The 25,879-nt window shown below is 44.1% G+C and overlaps 1 protein-coding gene across 1 annotated transcript in view; it reads left to right on the top strand.

The window, feature by feature from the left end:
- DEPDC7 (DEP domain containing 7) overlaps positions 1-25,879 on the top strand; it is a 41,795-nt gene that overhangs the window by 302 nt on the left and 15,614 nt on the right. The window contains exon 2 of the mRNA XM_082270594.1: positions 16,480-16,879. Within this exon, the coding sequence (XP_082126720.1) occupies positions 16,480-16,879 (400 nt within the window). The remainder of the gene's footprint in view (positions 1-16,479; positions 16,880-25,879) is intronic.

The raw sequence follows: 25,879 nt of genomic DNA, 5'->3' as shown, positions 1-25,879 counted from the left end.
ATTTGTGGGGGATCCCTGGGATGGGGTATACTTTATTTATTGGGAACATCCTTGGCTGTTATGTGCTTGGGTGGTGTATTGGGGTGGGGGGGTTTATCTTTGGGCGGTGTATTGGGGTAGGGGGGGGGTTACCTTTTTGGGCGGTGTATTGGGGTATCTTTGGGTGGTGTATTGGGGTATCTTTGGGTGGTGTATTGGGGTATCTTTGGGTGGTGTATTGGGGTATCTTTGGGTGGTGTATTGGGGGGGGGGGGTTACCTATGGGCGGTGTATTGGGGAATCTTTTGGTGGTGTATTGGGGTGGGGGGGTTTACCTTTGGGTGGTGTATTGGGGTACGGGGGGTTTACCTTTGGGCGGTGTATTGGGGTGGGGGTTATCTTTGTGCAGTGTATTGGGGTGGGGGGGATCGGGATATCCCTGTTGGGTTAATTGTAGTGAAAGATGGATTGTCTCACCAGTGTTTGTGTTCAATGTTGGGGGGGGGGGGGGGGGTCCTGTTTCTTCTCTATATAATGAAGGGTTGGTGATCAGCAGAGACCTCCCATGTCTGATGGTTGCAGGTGATGATCTCATTAGTGACATTTCTCTCTCATCAGATTCTGTATAGCTTTGGTAAGCCAATTATCCTTTTGTTTTATTTGATCTATATCTGGGCTCACACTATAGACTGTTGGTGTACAGAACACACATGTGCTAACATGCATATAAGTTGTATTTTTGAACCATTGTGGAACATTATATTCTTTACTTTTCCATTTAGTGCATCATGCACAAAATTGCATAACAGCACCTTTGCACTGATAGGTGTGCGTTATTGTGTGCAAACTACGCGTCTGCTGCCGGCCATTGTGCAATCACACTGTGATACATTGCAGTGATTGCCTTTTTATTTACTTTCTTATATTTTACCAATAGGGCTCCATGCACACCGGCTTATAAAATTGCTGCTACTACAGGAGTTTTGTGTTCTTCCTGTAGAAGCCGCTGATTTTATCCTATGTGTCCAGGCACATTAGGACGATTAGAGACATATTTTAAGCTCAACGTTTGGAGGCAGGAAAAACCCTTCTAGTTTGTTTCTAATAGGAGCTTACTGGCAGAAAAATGCTAAACTCTCTAACTTGTCTAAACTCTGTACAAAAAATTCTCTATATGAGCTTTTTTTTTCTGCCAGAACTGTTTAAGCCCAGTGTGCATGGAGCCTGATCTTACCTGCTATAAAGTGCATCCGACTGCTGTGCAAAAACGCAGCTTATGCTTTTTGCAGCACATGCCAATGCAGCTCACTGGTGTGAATCGCAACCTGAGGGCATTATTGGTGGGGGGGATTGTTTATCACTGCTTGCCAACACGTCTCGTTGAGGCCAGTGTGAACAAGCCCTTAGGTCTAACTCCTGCTCTTCATATTTTATTCAGATAGAGAAGTCTAGGAGGTTAATGAAAAAACTTTAGATAGAAAAGGCGGGGCTTTGCGGGCCAGTGGGAGTAGAAGGATCAGAGACAAAACTAATTATAAAATCAAAAATACATTTTATTGATACATAAAGAGAATAAAAGACACGCATGGGCTACCATGCATGTATCATTGCAACACACAGACATACAGATAAAATCAAAACATATAATGTCACTGTTGGTCTAGAAACATATCCCGTAGGGATTAAAGCCAAAAGACAAAGCCTGTATAGGATGGAAGATGGGTCTCAAGCTGAGTTCGGTCACGGTAGGTCCCCAGCAAGCCGACGCGTTTCGCTCAAGGCTTCCTCAGGGCCTGAGAGACCATAACAGACCGATGTTTCTATAAGTAACATAAAGGTATATCAAATCAATGTGAGTTACAAATTTCATAATACACCATACATATACTATCAAATATTTTTATGTCTATGTTTATACTTAGTTCTAGTTTTGTACTGACCCTTCTTAGCAGTGACCGGTATTAGGCGACAGGGCTGCAGCGATACATATGCCGTTCGGAAGATATTGCTTCCATATTCACCATATAGAGTCTAAAATAAACCTCAAAAAGACCTCAAGGGTATATTTTTCTAGGTGGTGTTGTGCTGGAGAGATCATCTGCAGACCTTACCTGGTGTGCAGGTCCTCCTCCAGTTCCGGGTCTGTCTCGGGGGGGGGGGGGGGGTACCGGGTCTGTCTCGGGGGGGGGGGGGGGGGGGTACCGGGTCTGTCTCGGGGAACCAGGAACAGGTTGGTGATCTGTGATCAGGACTACCCCCAGCAAGTCATGTTTTCCATTCTCATTCACTGGTGACCCAATATCGGCTGCTAATTATTAGATATTTCATCTGATGGGTGACCTTAAACATGAATACACAAAAACCTCACTCAGAGTAACATCCCCAGCAAGGCTTGGTTCACACTAGTGCAACTCCAAAGTCACGCAACTTTAATGTGACTTATTACTCTTACATTAAAGTCACATCAAAGTAGTACAGGAAACTTTAAGACGCTGCAGCTTTAGTCGCATGGATTGGAACGGTTGCCATTGAAATAAATGGGTTTCGACTTTATCATGTAACTAGCACTAGTGTGAAATGAGCCATGAGGACAAAGAGAACCCCAAGTCCTGCCTAAGTGGTGCAGGCAATTAAAGACTATCTGACTCCTCAAAGGTTATTCCATGTAGAGTTGCCACCTCATCCCTATAAAACGGTACACAAATGAATTGCACAGGTTCTGTGGCTGATTAAGGTAATTAAATTCACTTAGTGCCTCATCTACACTAAATTTGCCCCAGAACCTGTGTACTTGGTGTGTTGGGTTTTAAAGGGATAAGGTGGCAATCCTATCCCAACGCGCAGGTCTTCCTTCGAAGGTCAGGTAATGAGTCTTGCTGCCCCCCCTTCTTCAACAGAACTGGAACAAGGACAAAAGAGGGCACACCAGCATTGTGCGTTTCCATTAAAATGATATATTGAGAAAAAATGCCAATGTATTCACAAAGGAAACTACGTAAAGGCTCATCAGAGCTCTGATGAAGGGGGGACTGCACTTGAAATGCATTACCCAACAATAGGGAGCAAAGCTAACACATTTCAAGTGCAGTCCCCTTCATCAGAGCTCTGATGAAGGGGGACTACACTTGAAATGCGTTAGCTTTGCTCCCTATTGTTGGCTATCACCTGAGCACCTCTATTGGACATGTTTTGTGCCTGTACATTTCCTTATGTGCGTATATTGGGATTACTTTTGCTATCAATAGATTGTTTTTATGGTAATGCACAAGGCTGGTGCCTCCTTTTTTGTTTTGGTCCAATTGCCCTAAAAACATGGCACGTTAGGAAAACATGAGGATTGCTGTTTAGAAAACGACCCGTGTATAAAACAGATTGGAATTATTAATTGGCTATTAACATTTAACGGGGTTGTTTGGAAAACAAATGTGAGGAATTGAATTAAATATTGGGTTTCCTGGGTAAATGCTGGCTTTATATAATGGGGATTTTTCAGAAATTCCAAGGACTCTTACACTAGCGGTTTGAGGGGTAAAACCATGTGTTTGAGCCTCGCTTTTACCACCCCCCAACCATTACTCCCTTTAGCTGTAGAGGCAGCAGCTGAGGGTGTTTACATGCTGCAGGCCACACTGCTTTGCTTCATGGCCTCGGCAGGCATTGTACCCCTTGTTGCTTTTGGCAAGAATAGTGCCCACCAAACGTCACCCATGCAATTGAATGGGGCTGCTCTGCAAGCACCCTGCCACCACTTGCAATGCACAATGTTGCAGCTTGTTAGTGTGGGGTTCAAAGGGTTAAAGTAGGCGGTCAGGAGGCGATATAATGCCTCCCCAACGCCTGTCATAATCACTGAAAAGTAATTGGAATGTGGATTGCTTTTCAGAGAGCATAGCTAGTGTGAACACCTTTTCTGATCTGAGCATGGCTGATAGAGGCTAGGTAAAATGTAAGGCTAAATCCTGGCACAAACATGCAGAATGTCAGGAGATATTTGACAGTTCAAAAATATTCTGCCCATGTGTATATCTCTGTAAACCAGCATCTGACTGATTATCCATTGTTTTCAGCCAATGGCGGAGAGGGCTGATCGGAGTGTTCTGGCGGGAGGGAGGGGTTAAATCGATCAATATGATTGTATAAGTAATCACTCTGTATAGGTGACCATACATACACAGATTTCTTTCAATCAGCCTGCAGGCAGAACAAAAATCCTAATGGATTTCTTCATCCAGGCCTAATGTGTGGCTGGCAGAATCTCCCCTGCCGACTGTTATATCCGGACAGCTGGCACCCACGCCTGTCAGAAAACCCAAACAGGACTACATCTAACTCCATGCAGTCGCTGTTTGTCTGACAATTTTCCACCTGACAGCTTTGACAGAAGTTGATTTAACAATCAATTTTTGTTGAGCTGGGTAATGCCGACAGGGACATCCATGACTTGAATTTCGGCTGATTCAGCAGGAGTTGTCAACATTCCAGCCGTGTATGGTAGCCCAAATCTAAGTTTTTGGAGGGACCAGAAGTCTGATGAAAAATGAGCAATTTAAAAAAAAATATATAACTGTTAACGGTAAACGCATACAGCTAAATTCATCCTACTTATGTTTATTGTATGTGTATCAATTCTGTGTGTATTTGCAGTTTAATAGTGTATCTGCGCTGTGTGTCTTGTGTTCTGTGTGTGTGCGCGCCGTATGTATTAGTGTGTGTATGCGCCGTGTGTATTTATAGTGTGTGCGGTGTGTGTCATGTGGATTAGTGTGTGCGTGTGCGCGTGTACCGTGTATTAATTGTGTGTGTATGCGCCATGTGTATTTATTGTGTGCCGTGTATTAGTGTGTGTGTGTGTGTGTGTGTGTGTATTAGTGTGTGTGTGTGTGTATTAGTGTGTGTGTGTGTGTGTGTATTAGTGTGTGTGTGTGTGTGTGTGTATTGTAGTGTGTTATTGCGTGCGCGTGTCATGTATTATAGTGTGTGTGTGTGTGTGTGTGTGTGTGCCGTGTATATTGTAGCATGTGTGTGCCGTGTCTTATAGCGTGGTAAGTGCACCAATGGTATCAGTACGCACTCCGTGTGTGCGCGCGCGTCGTGTGGATTATAGTGTGTCGTGTGTATAAGTGTGTGTATGCGCCATGTGTATTGTGTTTGTGTGCGCGCGTCATGTGTATTATAGTGTGTGCGCACGTCTTGTATTATAGTGTGTATTATTGTGTGCGCATGTGTTGTGTATTATAGTGTGTGTGTGTGTGCCGTGTATTGTAGTGTGTATTATAGTGTGTGTGCGTGCCGTGTGTATTGTAGCGTGTGTGTGCCGTGTGTCTTATAGCGTGGTAAGTGCACCAATGGTATCAGTACGCACTCCATATCTATGTGCACCAATTGTATCAGTGTATTGTATGTACGCCATGTGTATTATGTAATCTTGTAATTAAGCTTTTAACTCCACTAATGTTCAATGCTGCTTTATGTTCAGCATTGTTTACATGCTTCTGTTTTTATTAGTTTGTTTATGCACACGTTGTGGTTTGTGTGGTGTAATGGCTTATTATCCTATTAGTCAGTGGTGTGGGATTCTGGTGCTTTCGGAGAACAGGGCTGTGTAATGCACATACCATATGGCAGTTGGACGGGTTGTCCTTTGCCGCGTTGCATGTGAAGGTATGCAATGTCTCAGCACAGGGAATGTGGACGGGGCAGCTCAGCCGTCTGGTTTGAAATTTTGTATTTTGCTCATTTCCTTTGAACGGCTGTGTCTTCCTGTCAGGGAGAGGATACAGTTTCTGTATATACCTGGATTTCTCTGGATGAGGCTGTGTGATCAGAAGAATCCTGGGTGGAGAGCGGATCAGTCCATCTTGTGTGTTGTGGTTGGGTTAGGCTGCGCTCTGTGCAGTCTGCTTGTTATGATTTCAGGTCCTCATGCACATGGGTGGTTTGGCTCGTCTGGGTCAAATTTCTAGAGCCTTTGGGCACAATAGGAAGCACAGCTGAAATGCATAGAGGTTGGACACTGTACTAAGCTATACTGGTTTAACTGGCTGCATGCTTTCTCAATGCTAAGTGTCCAGCCAGCGCATATTTCAGCTGGTTGTAGATTGACAAGCTTCTGGCAGTAGGGCTGGATGCTGCACATATTCATCCCAGGTGCCTGGAAAGTCTCTCCAATTTGCATTAAAGTTCTTCAGTCCCCCCCCCCAACCCCCCCCCCCCCATTCAATAAGTTGGCTACAAATATTGTAGCTGCTGACCCTTTAATAAAAGGACACTCCCCAATCCAGCACCGTCCTCACCCAGGCCAGTTCTTTGACGGTCTTTGGGTCTCCAGCACCTTCATGTTTCCTTTGGGAAGCCGGCTGTGACTCCTTGAGTCGTTTTTACTGCGCGTGCTTGAGCTGTGCTGTGCTTTGTGAATGGTCCTGCAGCCTTCTGGGATCTGACCAGTGTTCATTTCGTCGATTAAAAACAGACTAAAACGTTTTCGTCGACTAAAATACGACTAAAACTAAAACCATTCAGATGACTAAAATACAACTAAAACGACATTTTAGTCAAGACTATAACTAAAACTAAATCGAAATTTGCTGCCAAAATTAACACTGGTGCATGCTCAAAGCTTAATACCATAAATAACATATTAGATTTTTCGCTCCAGGACCAGCAGTAGTATATAATGAGTTTGGAAATTGTAGAGAAATGCTTAAATAATGCATTACAAATTACAATTGAACTACACCCATTCGATTATAGATGACTAAAATGAGTTTTAGTTGACTGAAATGTAGGACGTTTTAGTCGACTAAATACGACTAAAACTAAAACACTTGCAGAAGACTAAAATGGGACTAAAATGCTATTTTAGTCCTAAGACTAAAATTTAAATTTGCTGCCAAAATTAACACTGGATCTGACGTGTCCCAGAAGGGTGAAGGCAAAGGCTGGGGGCGATTTCCACTCGGATCGCCTAGAGCAGGTACCTGCCAAAACTGGACACTTTTTTTTTTTTTTTTTTTGGGGAGCGGGAACCTAAAGTGAGAGAGGGGGGAGGCAAGGAAAAACAGAGCGTCCCCTTTTGAGTGAGTTAAATTCCTGTTGTAGTTCCCCCTAATTATGGTGGTTTGGTTTTTGATTAGTTTCCAACTATGTCAGTTTTTGGTACTTTTGCACGGAATACATCGCTACCTTGCTATATTTGCCTATGTGGCGCACCAGGTTCACCAAAAACGGGGGTCTCCAAACTTTCTAAACATAGGGCCAGTTAACTGGCCTTCATACTTTAGGGGGGCTGGACAGAAGTAGAAAAGGCATCAGTTGGAGTAAAAAGCCCAATCTTTGGTGTCAGTGAGAAGAATTGCGCCCTATTTTGTCATTGGTAGGAATTGTTCCCCATTGTTTTATTGGTAAGAATTGTGCCCGATTGTTAGTGTCAGTGGGAGGAACTGTACCCCATCATTGTTGTCTTTGGGCCCCATTGTTGGGGTCATGTGGATGAACTGTGCCCCTTCATTGGTGTCAGTGATTGAAATGGTACCCAGAGGCCAGCTAAAAGCAGAGGGCTGCACCCAGCCCCTGGGGTGCAGTTTGGAGACCACTGACTAAAGCCTAGTACACACGCAACGAATTTCTGCCGACCGGTCGTCCATCTTTTGTCCAGAGTGGTGTTTTGTTTGAATGTGCTTAGACTGCCCACGAATTTTCCCCCACGACAAAATTCTACTTCAGAAGTGATATCATGTGTTGGTTTGTTTTCTTTGTGTTCTTTCTTCTCTGAGCATGCCCAGTCTTGCTCATTAGATTTTTCCCTGTCGAAATCTGTACTGACTGCACGAAAATCGGCCGTGTTTTGACGGAGGACAAAAATTTTATAGCCTGCACTTCAGATTTTTTTTGGCTGAAAAGTCAGTAAGTTGTCGGAAGCATCATACGAACAAGCCGAAAATCGGCAGATCCGTCGTCGGACAAAAATTCCCGGCAGAATTTCGACTCGTGTCTACGGGCCTTTAGAATGTATGTAAAGGCAGGAAATAAAACATGCAATGCGTCTCTGCTATACTACACGTCTCTTCTTTACATACCCTAAAAGTACAGAAATGCCTATTGATCGGGCAGTAATGAACTCGGTGCGAATTCCTGTTGTGGGCTGACAATGCACAGCCCTTGCTGGAATGAAATCTCAAGGTATGGTATTGACTGTCTGGGTTGACTGATGTAGTATACATTAACCACTTTACAACCGGAGGATTTTGCTGTCTTCCGTCCAGGCCACTTTTTGCGATTCGGCGCTGTGCGACTTCAACTGACAATTGCGCGGTCGTGCGACGCCGTACCCAAACGAAATTTACGTCCTTTTTCTCCCACAAACAGAGCTTTCTTTTGGTGGTATTTGATCACCTGTGCGATTTTTACTTTTTGCGCTATAAACAAAAAAAGAGCGTTTATTTTGAAAAAATAACTATTTTTCACATTTTTTTATATGAAATTCCCCCCCAAAAAAGATGTAAAAACCAATTTTTTTAAAAGTTTTTTGCCAATTTGTTTTATGCTACATATGTTTGGTAAAAAAAATCGCAATAAGCGTATTTTGATTGGTTTGCGCAAAAGTTATTGCGTTTACTAACAAAGGGAAAGATTTCTGTCATTTTTGGTGTTTTTTTTTTAACGCGTAATGGCGGCGATCTGCGATTTTTTTTTGCGGGACTGCGACATTGCGGCGGACAGACCGGACCCCTGACTGACATTTTTGACACTTTTGGGGGTACCAGTGACATTACTGCAGTAATCAGTGCTATATATATGCACTGTTACTGTAAAAATGACACTGGCAGGGAAGGGGTTAATTTTATTGGAGAGGGAGGGGTTAATGTATGCCTGGTGCTTACTGACGTGTAGGGGGGGAGGTGACTATGTGATTCATGGACAGATCGGATGTCCAGCTATGCTGAACAGTCCGATCTGTCACTCCCTGTCACTATGGAGATCCGCCCGCTGTGTTTACACACAGCGGGCGGATCTCCAGACTCGATCCCCGACGATCGGGTAAGAGCAGCGGCGATCGCCGCTGCTCCTCCCCTGGCCCGACTCCCGCTGTGAATGAAAACAGCGGGAGCGAGCCTCCGGCGGCGCGCAAGCGCCGCCCAGAAGGGGAGGAGTCCAGTCACGTTAATACTACGTGACTGGACGGGAACGAGCCACTCTGCCGCAGTAGTATTCCCGTAAGCGGTAGTAAAGTGGTTAAACTGCAGTATACATTCCCCCATCTCCTTCCATAACATGGGGAGTTCTTTGTATCCCCAGACAAGAACTTAGCAGGGCTGATTAGACAGCTTGAAATGATGCAGGCAGAGTGGACAGAAGACCAAAGATCAATCTTTTGCTTTCCATTTGTTGAACAGGGCAAAATGCTTTTAATGACATAACGGTTAAAGGGAGCAAATAAAAGTAGTAGTATCACAAAAACTGCTCCCCAATGTGCTCTTTTCAACTGCTGGGAATGAAAAAATGCATGCGGTATTTCTGGGTATAAAGGAATGACCCCCCCCCCCAATATAATGCGATAGATAGATGGATGGATGGATGGATGGATAGATTTACAAAATGAAGGTGGACATTACCGTTAAAATAGGATTCAATACAAGAGGAATCTGAGGGCTCTGCTCATTGGGAGCTTTCGATCTAAAATTGGCTGCTCATGCGCCCTGTGTTGCATGGGGATAAGCAAAGACTCCAGTCCTGGGCTTCCTACGGTAGGCTAACACTTTCCTGCTCTCATAAGGCAAAGTTAAGGTTTGTATGTAGGCTCTTTATTGCAGAAGAGCCATGCATTAGAATATATATTTGCCCGTTGATGATCCCCCTTTAGATTATACATGGAGCTGAGCATGCGTAGCTTGGTCTACATTTGGGCACACTGCCTGTATGCCAGGATAATCACTGTGCATGCATGGGAGTAATATCTGCTTTAGGAGCTTTTGAGTTAAACTGGTTGACTCAACGATGGCAAGTGCTAAATTCTGATGAGCATTTTTGTATGAACGTTCATTTGAAGTTCTAGTCTATGGCCATCATAATGAATGGATTGGCCATGTACTGGGTCAGTTGGTTAATTTTCCAAATAAAAATCTTTTATGTTCGATCCTCTAATCGGCCCTGGAGTATACCTGGTTCAGCTCATTGTTGCTGATTGCAGTTTGTTTGCTGGGTGACAGCAGGTTACAGGCGTGTAGAGATAAGACTGAGGAATGCTCCGGTATTTATTGCATGATCTGAATGTGACCTTGTTCAATGTGGAAGTCCAATGTACCAAATCTGCCGCTTTGGAGTTCTAGTGGCAATATATCCAGCGCTGACTCGCTTTTGGCATCTAACTACAAAGTAGCAAATAGTTATGTATTTGTGTCCAATATAACCTTGGTTTCCTATAAACAGTGGAACAATGGCAAACATTCAGAGGACCGGTGTTGGCAGAGGATTGTCCATACATTGATTGACATCCTCTAGGAATCCGTTTACCATTTTTCCAGTATTGGAAATTTGAGGTTCTAAGTAAAGTTGGTTGCATAAATTTGCTGTCATGTTGCATTTGCCAAAAAAGTGGGGCATTTTTTACCATTGTTATGAGTATAGCTAAAGGCAAAACAACTTTATTTTTCTTTTAGTTTTGGATAGTGGAGAGGTATTAGAACCCCTGTCAATTTTTTTATTGTAGGTATATCAAAAATATACAGTAATAAAAACACACTTTGTCTGCCTGCTCAGGGGCTACGACTGACAACATAGAGGGCATAAGTGTACATACAAAACGCAGGTGAAGTAGGGCCTCCTTTCCTCAAAAGGCACATCTAACTTAAACAAAACATATGTTTTTCAGGAAGAACCCCCCCCATAATTGCCAAGTTGCCAACTCCTTAATGGATAGTCCTGGACACCAATAGGCAGCTAATGAGGACTTTAAAAACCCCATCAAAAAAAGATGCAGAGAGCAAGACAGGGAAGAGGGGTGGGGACCCGAGAGCAAGACGGGGAAGAGGGGTAGGGACCCGAGAGCAAGACGGGGAAGAGGGGTAGGGACCCGAGAGCAAGACGGAGAAGAGGGGTAGGGACCCAAGAGCAAGACGGGGAAGAGGGGTAGGGACCCGAGAGCAAGACGGGGAAGAGGGGTAGGGACCCGGGGTCGACCTACACTTCTCAGAGGAAGATGAGTGAAGGCTGTCAGTTTTTATTTCTAGGGAGAAGAGGTAATCCCTGATGCCGCACGACCATGTAGTCCTGTGGTGGTAATGAGACTGACCTCAGCTGGGACTCCAACCAAGCCATGCCCCAACACGTTTCGCTCTGCCTCCATAGTTTTAATCAGGGGGATTAGGTCCCCATGATCTCCATTGGTGGAGTGAAACACAATGGGGCATAGCCTGGTTGGAGTCCCCATGATTTAGCTCTGGGGCTGAGCGAAACATGTTTGGGGCATGGCCTGTTTGGAGTCCAGGCGGAGTTTCACACTCATCAACGCCATAGGATTACATGGGATGTGCAACATGAGGGATTACCGCCTTCTCCTTAGAGCTATAGCGAAGAGCCAGGGTGGGCTGGGCTATGTCACTTGCCAGCACTTCCAGATGCGGAGGAATCTACATGCCTGAACGGCAGTTATACCACGGGTCACTGTCAGTTTTTATTGCGGTCTGTGCCTCCATCAGGGAGATTTACCTTCTTGATGTGTTCTGTTTTTACCTTTTACCATTGAAAGTAAAAGAAAATTCAAAGTTTTGGGTTGTCCCCAGAAAAGTATTAGAGGGGAATCTTCCAATGAAGACACTAGTTTTGTGGACCTAGATGGGGACCCCCTAGGAATTTGCAAGGATTTCCTCCCCAAGGAATTTGCAAGGATTTCCTCCCTGTTTTGGCTATGGGACCAGAAGTGAAGGGAAATCTCTACAATGGAACACAGATGGCGGAAAACTGACAGGGGTTATAACCCTTCCTTGTGCTATCCAAAATGAAGAGTTTTGCCTATAGCTTTACTTTAAAGGCATGGCGACATTTTGGCTACACACTCAATACCTTGCATTCGGTTTATGCTTCTTTGTGTGTCCAGGGAACTACAGAATGAATGTGAAATTTGTCATGATTCACACTTTCTCCTTTAATAACCTATTTTAATCTAGTCTTGCGTGATCAGATGTCTCATGTTCATGTGACCTTGGCAGATCTGGTAGTATTTGATCTCCTTGAACCTTCTGTAGCAGGAGTTGCCAGTTTTCCCAAAGAGCCACATGAGAAACTGGGACTTCTAAGAGGCTGAGCCACAGTTTATATAAAATATTTAGACGTGTGCGGTTTAATTCCGAATTGAAATTCAGACTCTTTTCTTTGTAAATTCGGATGTAACTACTTTAAACAAATCCAAAATTGCAAAACACGATTTGGGACGTATTTCGAACCTAACTCCGACTCGTTTTCATAGAATATACATTTCGAAATAAACAGAACTAATTTTTTCGTTCTGCACGGCTAGAAATGATTTTAAACCAGCAACACTGGACTGAGGTCTGCAAGTATGTAATTCTAAAGCATTCAAACACCCAGTAATAGGAATAATTGGTACAGCTACTCATGAAATAGTGTGCACACATTTTACAATTCTTAGCAACCGTAGTGAAGAAATGTCCTCTGTTGGTCAGAGTTGGTGTAGGACAGGCTAGTAATAGCATTGGGGTTAATGACCTGATCTGATGTTCTGAGCGCCAATGTGTGACAAAGGCTCAGGGGATAACTTGCAGCACTGTGACTGGAAGGGGAGAGCCTTAGATTGGTACAGTGGGGATTTCTGCTGATCCTGACCTGGAGTGAAGGACAGGTGCACGGCTCCTGGGGTTTTCAGCTTGTAGGCGCTAACACAGGAATATTTTGGCCAGGTAGTAGAGTGGCGGTAGAGCCTCATGATGTCTCCAAGGCACTGCTCTTCCGTATTGCCCTGGAGACATCCTGAGGAACCCAGCCTCCCCATTGTTCTGATCAGCTCCTCAGGCTCTCTCCTTCCAGTTCTTGCAGCTCTCGGCACAGAAATCTCAGCGTGCCTATCTGAGCCTGTTGGCTTCCTCCACTGAGGAAGCTCACAGGAGCAGAGAGGTATGCTGACAGTGGAGGCATTGTGGGCCAGATGTGGAGATGTGGCCTGGGGGCTGCAGTTTGCCCAGGTCTGTTCTATGGTAGGGCTTTTTTTTTTTTTTTTTCTCCTCTGCATTTTGGGTTCTATAAGCTGGAAAATAACTTGGCAATTGTCCTGGTTCAAATCACTTAAGCTTACCACAAGTTACAATCCGATTTTACAATATTCTATCGGCTGCCAAGGGCCTCCTGAATTGGGATAGGTAGGTCCAAGTATCTGTTTTAGTAAAGCTAAAGTTAATTGTAATGTGTAGTGATCCTAAGTAAGGCAGGTGATCGAGGAATTCCCCCCTTTTTGCAAAAAATTTAATTTGCAAAAATATGCTTTTTGCTTTTGACACTGCAAACCACAGTCAGGAGATCATTGGTGCAATGCTCTGCCTCCTACAGACACTTCTCCAGGTTTGTACAGAGGTACATACCTTTAAGTGTTTAAAAGTTCTTTGAAACAGTTATATTTGCCTGTTTTGTGTAATGGTTTTGCACAAAGCAGCCCTGATACTTCTCTCCTGGGGTCCCCTGCTGACTCCTCCTACTTTGCTGTGGCGGCACTTGTGCAGGTTTGATTCTCGAGTGCAACTCGGCACCGCTCCCAACTCCTACTTTTGACAGCAGCAGGAACCAATGGCTCCTGCTGCTCTGAGTTCAGTAAGAGATAGAGAGCACTGTTGCTGAATCGAGACCAGGCTTGGGTGAGTGTTTAGGTAGGCAGAGGGGGCTGCACATAAATGTTTTTTAACCTTCATGCAGATAATGCATTAAGGTAAACTTTACAACCACTTTAAGCTACAGGACTGGAGGAAGTATCAATGGATGTGCTCATCTCTGCACATGCCTCATTGAATGCGTGAAAGATGTAGAAAAGTGTGAGTTTTCTGCTGCTTTGACAGATGGGTATTTTTCGTTTACAACTTGCAGGTCCATTACTCCACTGGATAGGTATCCAGCAATGTACCCCCTTTCTTAAATGTATGCCTAAATTAGTCTGCAGCTTGTCTGTCCTTTGCAGACATTTTTCATGGTGGTCCCCTGGATTTAGTAAGGTTTTATATTCTCTTGAGTCCGTAGTAGTTCAATTAGTCTCCTAAATACCACAAGTTGTGCCACAACCATAATGCCGGTGTAATCGCTTTTGAGATTTACTGCTGTGCGTGAATTGACTGCTGTTCTCCAAAGAACAGGGAACTTTAGTATTTCTGCCAGTAAAAATGTCAACTGGTAAAATATATTTGTGGTTTTCAGGAGTACAATGGTTAAGCTGGTAGTTCATAGCAAGGCGTATAATGAGGAAAACTTCTAGACTGCAGGCTAAAACCCATTCTGTAGGTTTAGTTGGTGAAACCTTTCATGGCTGTAAGGGGGCTCGGCATTCTCTGCTGCCACCCCTGCTAGCTTGCTACTGCCTGTATTCCTCAGGAAGTTAAAAGGGAGGGGATGTGTTTGCCCCATTCTATGGCTCGGTGTGCAACATCAGGACATCAGCTATGAGGAAAGGCTACAAGCACTGAACCTATTCTCTCTGGAGAAGAGACGATTGAGGGGGGATATGATATCAATGTACAAATACTATACTGGCGACCCGAGCATAAGGAACAAACTATTCAGAGAGAGGAGATACAATAAGACACGTGGCCACTCACTAAAACTAGAGGAAAGGCGGTTTAACCTTAAAATGCTTAAGGGGTTCTTCACTGTAAGAGCGGTAAGGATGTGGAATTCTCTTCCACAAGCAGTCGTATCAGCAGGGAGCATTGATAGTTTCAAAAAACTGTTAGATGATCACCTTAGAGACCACAACTTACAGGGGTATACAATGTACGGTTAAAAGCAAACACACACACACACACACACACACACACACACACACACATCATAGGTTGAACTGGATGGACTGTTGTCTTTTTTTTCAACCTCACTAACTATGTAACTATGTAACATTGGGGAGATTTACTAAAACTGGAGCACTTGGCATCTGGTGCAGCTGTCCATGGTAGCCAATCGGCTTCTAACTTAAGCTTGTTCAATGAAGCTTTGAAAATAAGCCTTCGTTCACACTGAAACGCGTCTTTGAAATCGTGTGAGTTCATCTGAACGCGCAATTTCAAAGCTGCACTTGAGTCCGACTTTGGGGGAAACTTCAAAGACATCTAGGTGAGTTCATGCACGGATATCTATTGAAATTGCTCCCGAAGTCGCCAAAAGTAGTGCAGGAACTACCTTTTGAAATTGGTGTTAAGTTGGCGATGCTCGGATTGCCAGTAATAAGCTGCAATTCGACCTGTCAAATCGCGCTGATGTGAATGGGGGGGAAAAAACCTGGAAGCTGACTGGTTTCTAAGCACAGCTGCACAAGATTTTGCATGCTCCAGTTTTAATTATTAATTCAGGTACTTGTATAGCGCTGTCAATTTACGCAGCGCTTTACATATACATTGTACATCATTTCGGGCCCCCCCCCTTCCCCCCGGTGGTGGTTTGAATTTTTTGGGTTCCCGAGTAGTTGGCTTTATTCGCGTTTTTTTACAACCGTCTAAAACAATACTGGGTTAATCTATCATCCAAGGAGTACATTGAGTTTTTATGACTTTAATATATATTTGTCAAGTAGTTTTTTTGTTTTGGCAGCTTGCTTGGACTGCAAACTGAACACTTTTTAAAGCTACAAAAAAAGTTTGCTGTTCCATATTTTATAGCTTCTGCCTCTATTAATGTTTGCTCAATTTAACATTGATTACACTGAAAGTTAATAAAGTATATGAAGTCTTTGGTTAAATACCTAGATTAGCCAGATTCCTGAGATTTGAAAACTGGGGAAGTAGGGGAGGAGGTAGGATCCTTATGGTGGTTGGAAGTGTCTGCCATGGTTTAATTTCCAAGGAGCAATGGTGATGTCCCCTGGTGTGGGTGGGAAAACAATGATTGGCATCTCTCGACACTTGCCATCTACAGCGAGATGTAGCTTGCAACAGCTGCGTGGGGGGGGGGGGGATTCCAGCAACAGTCTTGACTATGGGACTTACAGGTGCGTTGACATGGCATCCGGAGTCTCCCAAGTTAGGAGAGATGGAAGCTGGCAATGTTGGCATACCAAGGGGAACTGGCGCATTCAGAAAGTATTTCCTAGTGAAGCAGAGTGTAGCAGCATAAGAAGCAACATGTACCATATTTTTTTTTTTTTTTTTTTTAAATAAAAAATTGGTTACTTATCAATTTTTAAGGGTTGCATAAACTGACCATTTTCTCATGTATAGCCAAATACAATAGTCCAAGATGTGGGCACTTTATTATCTGACCAATACAACAACTTAACTGACCTTCTTTTCTTCATCTTGCCAGGTCCGAACCTGAATAACAAACCTTTCCGAGCCACCTACATCTGGAGCAGCATCATCCACGCTCTGCACACTCAGGTGGAGGTGAAGAAGCGGCGGCACCACTTGAAGTCCCACCCGGACTGTTTCATTGGCTCAGACGCTGTGGATGTTGTATTTGCTCATCTGGTGCAGCACAAATACTTTGGCGATGCCGATATCCCACGTTCCAAGGTTGTGCGGGTGTGCCAGGCTCTTATGGACTGTAAGGTGTTTGAATCCGTATTGAGCACGTGTGTGTTTGGGAAAGAAAAGAAACGCTCGGTGTTTGAAGACAGCAGCTGCAGCCTCTACAGATTCCTCAATGTACCACATCGCACTACTGGGCAGATTGAAAAGGGCAATGGCCGATGTACACCACAGAGGTACGTGAGAGTAAGGTGGTATGGGGCTGTGGAACCCTTTAGGCCTCGTGCACTCGGGAAATCTGTTTAGCCCCATCTGAATGCTGGAAGGAGAAAAGCTGCTTAAAATGGCAAAAAGCTGCATCATTACACATGCATTTAGGTGCATCAAGCATTTGAGCATTGGCTTCCATGATCTAGAACAGGGGTGTCAAACACAATTTCATTGTGGGCCATAACCGCATTATGGTTGCCCTCAAAGGGCCAGTTATATCTGTAGGATTGATGTCCAGAGCCCCCCACACCCTTACACCCCTACATGAGATGTCAAGAACCCCCCACCATTAGAATTCAAGCCACCCTTGTTTACATCACAATGCACCCCCTTACCTTGTGCTGCTGCCAGGAAGAAGATGCAGGTGGATCTGGGAAGAAGTGCAGGGGCTGAAGGAGAACTGGAGTCAGCTTCCAGAGTCTGCTGAATGCTGAGACCAGTGGAGGCAAAGGCAAGGTAGTGTTGTGGCTGCACGGAGAGGTGCAGGATCTGCCCTTCTCTCTGCTGCGGACTGCTAAGAAGGGGGGGATGGGCAAAGATGGGATGGGCAAAGATGAGCCTTTCTGCAGCTCCACAGAGGAATGCAGGATCTGGCAAAGGAGTTCTGTCCTCTCTGCTGCCAACTACAGAGACAAGGTGGGGCAGAGACGAGGGGGGTGCCATAGCTGCAGGAGAAGTGAAATGGCCTGGGGTGCCGCATTTGGCCCGCGGGCCTTGTGTTTGACACCGGTGATCTAGAATATTCACTTATTCCGACCCTTGGAGTGCATTAACATTCAACTGCTAGCATTTAAATGTGTTCCATGTTCTTCTGTTCTCCTGAACGTGCTTTTGGTGGTTATTTCTTCCCAAGTCTATAAACCCTCCTCCTCTGGCAGCTCCCATCATTTTGTCCATTAAGATTTCCCCATTAGAGGCCTATTCTAAGAAGTATGGAGACTGCCTGTGAGGACATAATGCCAGCTGCCTGTTTTGAATTAAAAAAAAAACTGGGTCATTAACCCAGAACAAGCCTGAGGATCAGAAGGGTCATATGACAGGTAACAACTTTTACGATGTGTGATCCAATAGCAACCTCCATACCTTGAGATCTCTAAGAAATATGCATAGGCTGCCATTGAGTTCTACTTCTGAAAATGCTCATGGGGCTGCCTCAGTGACTAGTGGGAAGAATAGGGAGGAACCTGGATAAATTTTGTGGCTCGCAGAAGACCAAATCTGCCTTTCGCTGCATTTACAGAACAATTTGATTTGGCAGGCAGTAAAATTTCCTCAACTTGTCCCATCTGTTTTGCAGAGGCCCCAAATGATATGAGCAGCTTTCTGGTGACCATAAGTGAAATCTGTTTTTTGGGTGGGCACTGGGCAGTAGTTTTTTTTTTTTTTTTGTTAATGCTAGATCACTTTAGGCTGGCTGCTTTTCTATATGGTTCACAATCTAGGAATACATTCCCTTACCCATGCTCAGTTAACTCTTTTTCATGGCTGTGCCTAAAATGTAGAGGACTATGTGCTATGTGCACAATGGCTATGTGCTGACAGCCTAAATATTTACTGCTGCTCGTGGCTTTGGGCTTCAGCAATATGGCAGCCTCCAACAAGAAGAAACCGGAGCAATACTGGAGGCAGTTTACATCCCTTGCTAATTTTGGTAGCCTAATTATCAGTGTAAAATGTTCCCTGCTAAAGAACCTTTTTTATAGTTGTTGCTGTACCAGGTGTATCTGTAGGAAGATAACCCTATCCTCCTGTTCCAAAATTGTCACTCGTCATTTTCCAATCGCTTTCTCTAACTGTGACAGAGGGGAAATAGAGGGTGAATCGACTGGGGCCATGAGCAGCAACAGAGGATAGGTTCTAAGCATTCCATATTCTAGCCAAAGTAAAGTGTCTAAAGACCATTTATGCTTTTAGTACCTGGTTACCATCCTGGGCTCTATATTGTGGATCTCTGTAGTTTAGTTGTTTACCCTGCCAAAGCCATTGCTGCCTTACTTGAATGTGTTCTGATTTCAGCATTCAGCTCTTCCACTGTATTCCATTCTGTGACTGAAATTAGGAGATAAAATTTGCATTCTATATCTTGTAGTAAGCAAATCGACCAAATCCTGGGAGCTGAATATTGGTCACATGTAACCTGAACAAAGTGGCCAAATTTTTTTATTGGGAGAACTGTAACAGACATTTGAGGTTGTCTGTGGCTTACATGCTTGAATGTATAAAGCATGGGAAAGACCTTGGGTTAGTCTAACTACATGGAGTATCTATAGAAGACCCTGAGGCCTATCCTGTTGGCAGTGGATGATTTATTACTTTTTTATAGAGAAATCAAAAACCAATTTTGCAAAATACTCGGATGTGTTGGCTGCATTTTTTTTCTTCCACCTGGTGGTCCTGCCCGTAAGACTTCTCTAACCTAGAGTGACAGCCCTCAAACATCACTCACTTTCTGTCTATAGAGGTAGGGCCCTTTCACACGGGCGCTCCGTATGTCCGCAAATCATCCTATTTTTTTGCGGATGACTTACGGACATAATGTAAGTCAATGGCATTGCGGATGACCATCCGCTGACATCCGCTTTTCTTCCTTTCAGTTCTGTTCCGTTTTTTGGAACGGAACAGAACCCTATTTTTCCTCTGTTAAAAAAACGGAAAGGAAGCAAAATCGTATGTCGGCGGTGTCATCCACTGACATCTGCAATGCCCATATACTTGCATTATGTCCGTATATCATCCGCAAACGGATGGGATGATATGCGGACTCACGGAGCGGAAGACACAAGTGTCACCCGCTCCGTGAAAAAAAAGACCAGAGCGGAGCCAAAAAACTGATCGCCCGTGTGAAAGAGCCCTAACACGCTGACAGGACTACAGTAAAGCTCCCTCTTTTTATAACGCAGCTTGGAACAATGTAATGGATACCAGTGCGGCAAAGGATGTTGGCTTGCAAGGACAGATAGAACAACTCTTTCAATAGTATATTTGAGAAAATGAGACATTCGATAATGAGTTTTCCTTTTTTTTTTTTTTTTTTTTTTAATGCAACTCGGCTACAGCTAAAAACGCATAAAAAATGCAGAAAAACACTTTCAACACAGGTAGGCAACCTTGGCACTCCAGCTGTTCTAGAATTGGAAGTCCCTTGAACTGGAAGACACCATGAATGATTTGCAGACTCTTGATGGGATTTGGAATTTTAACCTCAGGTGCCAAGGTTGCCTACCCCTGATGTACAAGTTGGGGAGATTTGTCAGTTGTCACCTGAAGAGGTCTTCATTGGGAAGATTTTTTTCCTCACCCGTTCTAGTGACAGCTCAAATTCTGCATTTCACATTGTCCTGTCTTGGTGGTGATGGTCCCCAGGACAAATAGAGGGTGACCCGGCCAGTACACACAAAGTGAATACAGATGCACTCAAATACAGCAAGTGGTTACAAATTCATTCCCACGCTATCCAAATCTTCAACAAAATGTTTTGGCTATACATACTTTTAAATGCCTGCCTTAATGAGCTCCTGAAACAGTTACGTTTTTCTCCAGGAATCTCAGGAATTTCCGCAATTGTTTTATGAAAACGATGCAACTTTTTTACGGTCTCAAGACTTCGAACCAAACTTTTTTCATTGTATGTAAATTGGCCGGCGGCCAGGCACATAATGCCTATTCCGGTAGTGAAGCTTTATTATATATTTTACTTTACAAGAGTGGTGATTGCTACCGCAAATGTCATCATTACAATTCTAATTTTCCTGCAGGCATAGAGTCCAGCTATTCTTTGTACTGAGCCAGAAGTTCCTTCTGTACCCTTTGGATTTAACTTTGTTTTTCCTAGTGCTGCCTCTAATTTTAATTTAGTAAGAATGTTTTTGTGGCCATCTAGGTTACTTGTTGGACCAGAGTAAGGCAGGCGAGGAGGTTTAGCCATGAATTGGGAGAAATTGCTTAAGCCTCGTACACATGCAACGATTGTTGGCCGTGAATTTTCGGTCAACGTCCGATCGGCCGATTTTCGGCTTGTTGGTATGATGCTTCCGACAACCGACTGCGACTTTTCGGCCGAACAAAATCCGGTGTGCATGCTATAAAATTTTTGTTGGCTGTCAACAGAACGGCCGATTTTCCGTCAGTCAGTACAGATTTCGGCAGACAAAAATCAGATGAGCAAGACTGGGCATGCTCAGAGAAGAAAAAACACACGGAAAGTAAACCAGCACATGACATCACTTCTGAAGTTGGTTTTTGTTGGGCGATAAAATTCGTGTGCAGTCTAGAGCACATTTCAACCAACACAACAACACTGGACAAAAGACGCCGATCGGTCGACCAACAATCGTTGCGTGTGTACAAGGCTTTACTGGTAACAAAGTAACACTAAATCAGAGGGGCAAAGATGACTTTTCAGGCTAATAAAAATAATGGCATTCTTTCTTTGTCTGCTCTTTGTAAGACCTTACTGATTACATGAACTGATCTTTAAATGTGGATGTGTTTGACATCTATAAACCAAGCCACATTCCTTATCCTGAGCTGTAACTTTAACAGCAAGACCACTATTTTGGTCTGTCCTGTCTTGTATTGATCTAGCCAGTTGAGGCAGTTCTTCTTCTAGTAGGCTTGTAGCCTGAGGTTTGTTAGTATTCATGTTGTATAAACTGGAGAATTCTAGGTATGTTATGGCTTCTATGAGCTGGACAATTTGTCAATAGCTAAATTTCTTAGTAACTAGCTGTTCGGTTTTTGTGTAGTGTAAACAAAACACTTTGTTCCTTTTTATTCTGATGTGATATCAGATGGTATGCACTCAAGCAGTGGAGATCAAAACAGAGGTGTCCTGTATTGTGAAGCTCTTGATGCCAAGCAAATTATGGGAAGCGGACTACAAGCCCCCAATTAAAAATAGGTGAGAGCCGAGGTGCCTTCACTTTCTGTCCAGAGGACGCAACCAGAAAATTTCTTATCACCAGAATGTTATTCCCATTATTCCTGGTCTGATGACTCCCAAATTTTGGATTTTCCCTCACTTAGTTCTGGTGGCAGTGGTTACTAGGCCAAATCAAGAAGTTTCCTTTTTCTCATGATAAACCTGAACCGCAACATCTTGACAGTTGGTAAACCCTTGGTACTCAACCTACGGGCCTAGAGCCACATATAACACTTTTCACTTTTGTAGCCCTTTTGAACCCTGCAGATGGCTTGTAGCCCTTTTGAACCCTGCAGATGGCTTGTAGCCCTTTTGAACCCTGCAGATGGCTTGTAGCCCTTTTGAACCCTGCAGATGGCTTGTAGCCCTTTTGAACCCTGCAGATGGCTTGTAGCCCTTTTGAACCCTGCAGATGGCTTGTAGCCCTTTTGAACCCTGCAGATGGCTTGTAGCCCTTTTGAACCCTGCAGATGGCTTGTAGCCCTTTTGAACCCTGCAGATGGCTTGTAGCCCTTTTGAACCCTGCAGATGGCTTGTAGCCCTTTTGAACCCTGCAGATGGCTTGTAGCCCTTTTGAACCCTGCAGATGGCTTGTAGCCCTTTTGAACCCTGCAGATGGCTTGTAGCCCTTTTGAACCCTGCAGATGGCTTGTAGCCCTTTTGAACCCTGCAGATGGCTTGTAGCCCTTTTGAACCCTGCAGATGGCTTGTAGCCCTTTTGAACCCTGCAGATGGCTTGTAGCCCTTTTGAACCCTGCAGATGGCTTGTAGCCCTTTTGAACCCTGCAGATGGCTTGTAGCCCTTTTGAACCCTGCAGATGGCTTGTAGCCCTTTTGAACCCTGCAGATGGCTTGTAGCCCTTTTGAACCCTGCAGATGGCTTGTAGCCCTTTTGAACCCTGCAGATGGCTTGTAGCCCTTTTGAACCCTGCAGATGGCTTGTAGCCCTTTTGAACCCTGCAGATGGCTTGTAGCCCTTTTGAACCCTGCAGATGGCTTGTAGCCCTTTTGAACCCTGCAGATGGCTTGTAGCCCTTTTGAACCCTGCAGATGGCTTGTAGCCCTTTTGAACCCTGCAGATGGCTTGTAGCCCTTTTGAACCCTGCAGATGGCTTGTAGCCCTTTTGAACCCTGCAGATGGCTTGTAGCCCTTTTGAACCCTGCAGATGGCTTGTAGCCCTTTTGAACCCTGCAGATGGCTTGTAGCCCTTTTGAACCCTGCAGATGGCTTGTAGCCCTTTTGAACCCTGCAGATGGCTTGTAGCCCTTTTGAACCCTGCAGATGGCTTTTTCTGATCTAGATGTCCAGTACATGGAAAATGTATCTGGGTATCTTCTGTCTCATGCATGCCATCTCTTGCCATCTCCTATTTAATGACTGTAGTCTGACTGCTTTATGTAGCATTACATTTACTGATCATTTTGAGTGGCCTTTTGGTGATTTAATTGGCCACAATTGAGGTCCCCTGCTTCAAAGTTGACCACCACTGGATTGGAAGCTTCCCCACTCTATATCCAAAGTTTTCTGCTTTGCATAAGATTTAAATATGCTAGACCACCCATCAAGGCTGGGTTCACACTTAATACGGATGTGGCTCACAGGAGGGGTCCAGTGCGTCCCTGTTCTCCGTTTTGAGGGACAAATCTGGCCCAAATTTTGGCCTAAATTCAGACTTGAAACGGAGCCAAAGACACATGGGACCCCTGTGTAATCCACTCCAACTGCCATGGAGATGTGTGAACCGGCTCCATTGAGTCGGGCACACTCTCCTGTTATGCAAATTGGATGCGGGGAAACCCGCATCCAATTGGCACTAGTGTGAACCCAGCCTAAAGGGATAAGTTCAACTCCCATATTTAGGGTGTGACATGTTAGTAATGCAGCATCCCTGCTCCCCACTGTGGCAGAGCAGGGGATCCTTTCCCTGCACCTGCTGTCAGATTTTTAAAAACTGCATCATTTTATTCACCATGATCTGTGAATGAATGAACTACTAATCCGGTCTACCACGGCAGGGGTCTTGTAGTTCTCAATTAACCTATCGGGGTTATCCACACCCTTGTAGTTCACTGACTCTTCCTGCAGCCCGCGATGGATGGATCAGATCTCAGCCAATTCAGCAGAGACAGGTTGACATTTGATTTATCTATGCACAGGCTGATTGTACCTGAATCAACTTTGGTACAACCAGCCTGTCAAATTTTTACCATGCAATTACTGCCTGCAGTTATAACTCTAGCAGTAATTGTATTCTGCCGACCGGGAAATCTCACTGCTGTCCAAATACAATAGCATTGAGGTGGCATTCCCCCATAAGCACTAACTTGAGTTGATGGATGATGAATCTAGCAATTTTATTTTCTTCCACCCATGGTGGAAAGAAAAAGTCGATCTATGACTTTTCTAACTGTCTGCTCCTATGGAGTTACATGCAGACAGCTGTCCGTTTTATGCAGAGCCTGACATTGCAGTGCTTTGCTGGCTTCATGGTAAAAATGCACTTGCCTGCTAAATCTTGTGCATTATTTACAAAAAGCGAACTTTGTCCTTTAAAGGGAGGATGAAGGGTGCTGTGGTGATGCTCACCTGTGCAGACATGTCAGTAATGCCAGGCAGTGGGTTAAATGATGCTGGGCGTTCTCCAACTTGGACTGGTGTGGGATCACAGAAGACAAGTCTGCTTTTTTTATATTTGCTGGGATATCCTATTAAAAATTAAGATTCAAGTGAAGTCCTGTATTTGTGATAGATATTTTTTTTTTTTTATATGAAACCAAATAAAATCTCAGGTAGACTAGTTAATGCATGAAAGCAATGCAAAGGTCATTCCTCCTTTGTAAAACAAGTGTCAAATACTTTACTCGTTGAGGAGGGATAATTTTTGCATAGGAAACTGTATTGCGTTTTTCTGTGAACGGGAATAATGGAAGTGATCCCCATAGCATTGTCACCTGCCTCCCTTGTAATAGATTAGATGAGCTAAAACCGAAGACGTCCGTAGTTTTATTTTTCAGTTGCTGCCATCTTGGCCTCTTTTTTGATCTGCAGTTGCCATGGTGCTGCACATGATTGGCTATGACACCAGCCATTTGATGACTTGACCATTTGAAGAGCAAACCTAAGCACCCAAACTGTTTGTTCTCATTCAATGCAAGGTTAAAGTGGTGGGCTTAAAGTGGTGGGCTTATTTCCACTTTGAGGGTCTGTTCACACCACAGTGCATTTTTTTTTTTTTTTGCATCAAAAATGCATGGATAGTAGGTTCTATAGTTTTCAATGGCCTAGTTCACACCAGTGAGGCCAGTTCCAGGAAAAAAGTAGAACATTTTTTTTTTTTTTTTCTGCACTCGACACAGTAAAATGCACTGGAATGCATTTGAACACACTTCCTTAAGGTTAAAGGGGGGAGGGAATGCATCAAACATATATGCAGAACGCATAAGGACTGTTTTCTGGATGCATTTTTTGTAGTCAAGTGCATTCCCTCCTTTTTTCTTTTTCTTTTTCTTTTTTTCTCCCTTAAACTTAAGGGCTAAGTTCACACCGCATGCATGTTTTTTGTTTTTTCTGCATTAAAAACGCATGGATAGTAGTAGGTTATATGGTTTCAATAACATGGTTCACACCAGTGAGGTCAGTTCAGAAAAAAGTAGAACGTGCTTCACTTTTTTATTTTTTTTGCACTTTTGAAATGCGGTAAAAACGCACTGGAACACGTCTTTTAAGTTTAAGAAAAGAGGGGGAAAATGCACTGACATGCATCAAAAACTCACATGCAGAAAAGCATCTGAACTGCATTTACTATGGTAGAAAAATAAGGACTGCTCCTGCTGACCTCTCCAAAAAAATGCTAGTTTCCTGGCTGTCATGCTGAACCGCTTGCTTTAAAGTGGAAGCAAAGTCCTCATACTTTAACGGTCCATCGCACGCCAGTGTCTTGTGCCAGGGTGCGGCTGTCCTCATTGGCAGATGCAGAATGTTACCCCTGTATAGAAATTCCATTAGCCCCAATAAATGCCAGCATGCCAACTGATCTGATTGCAC

This window comes from Pelophylax lessonae (assembly GCF_965119305.1).
Source record: "Pelophylax lessonae genome assembly, chromosome: 10".
Classification (NCBI taxonomy): Eukaryota; Metazoa; Chordata; class Amphibia; order Anura; family Ranidae; genus Pelophylax; species Pelophylax lessonae.
This window is presented reverse-complemented; position numbering and strand designations above follow the sequence as displayed.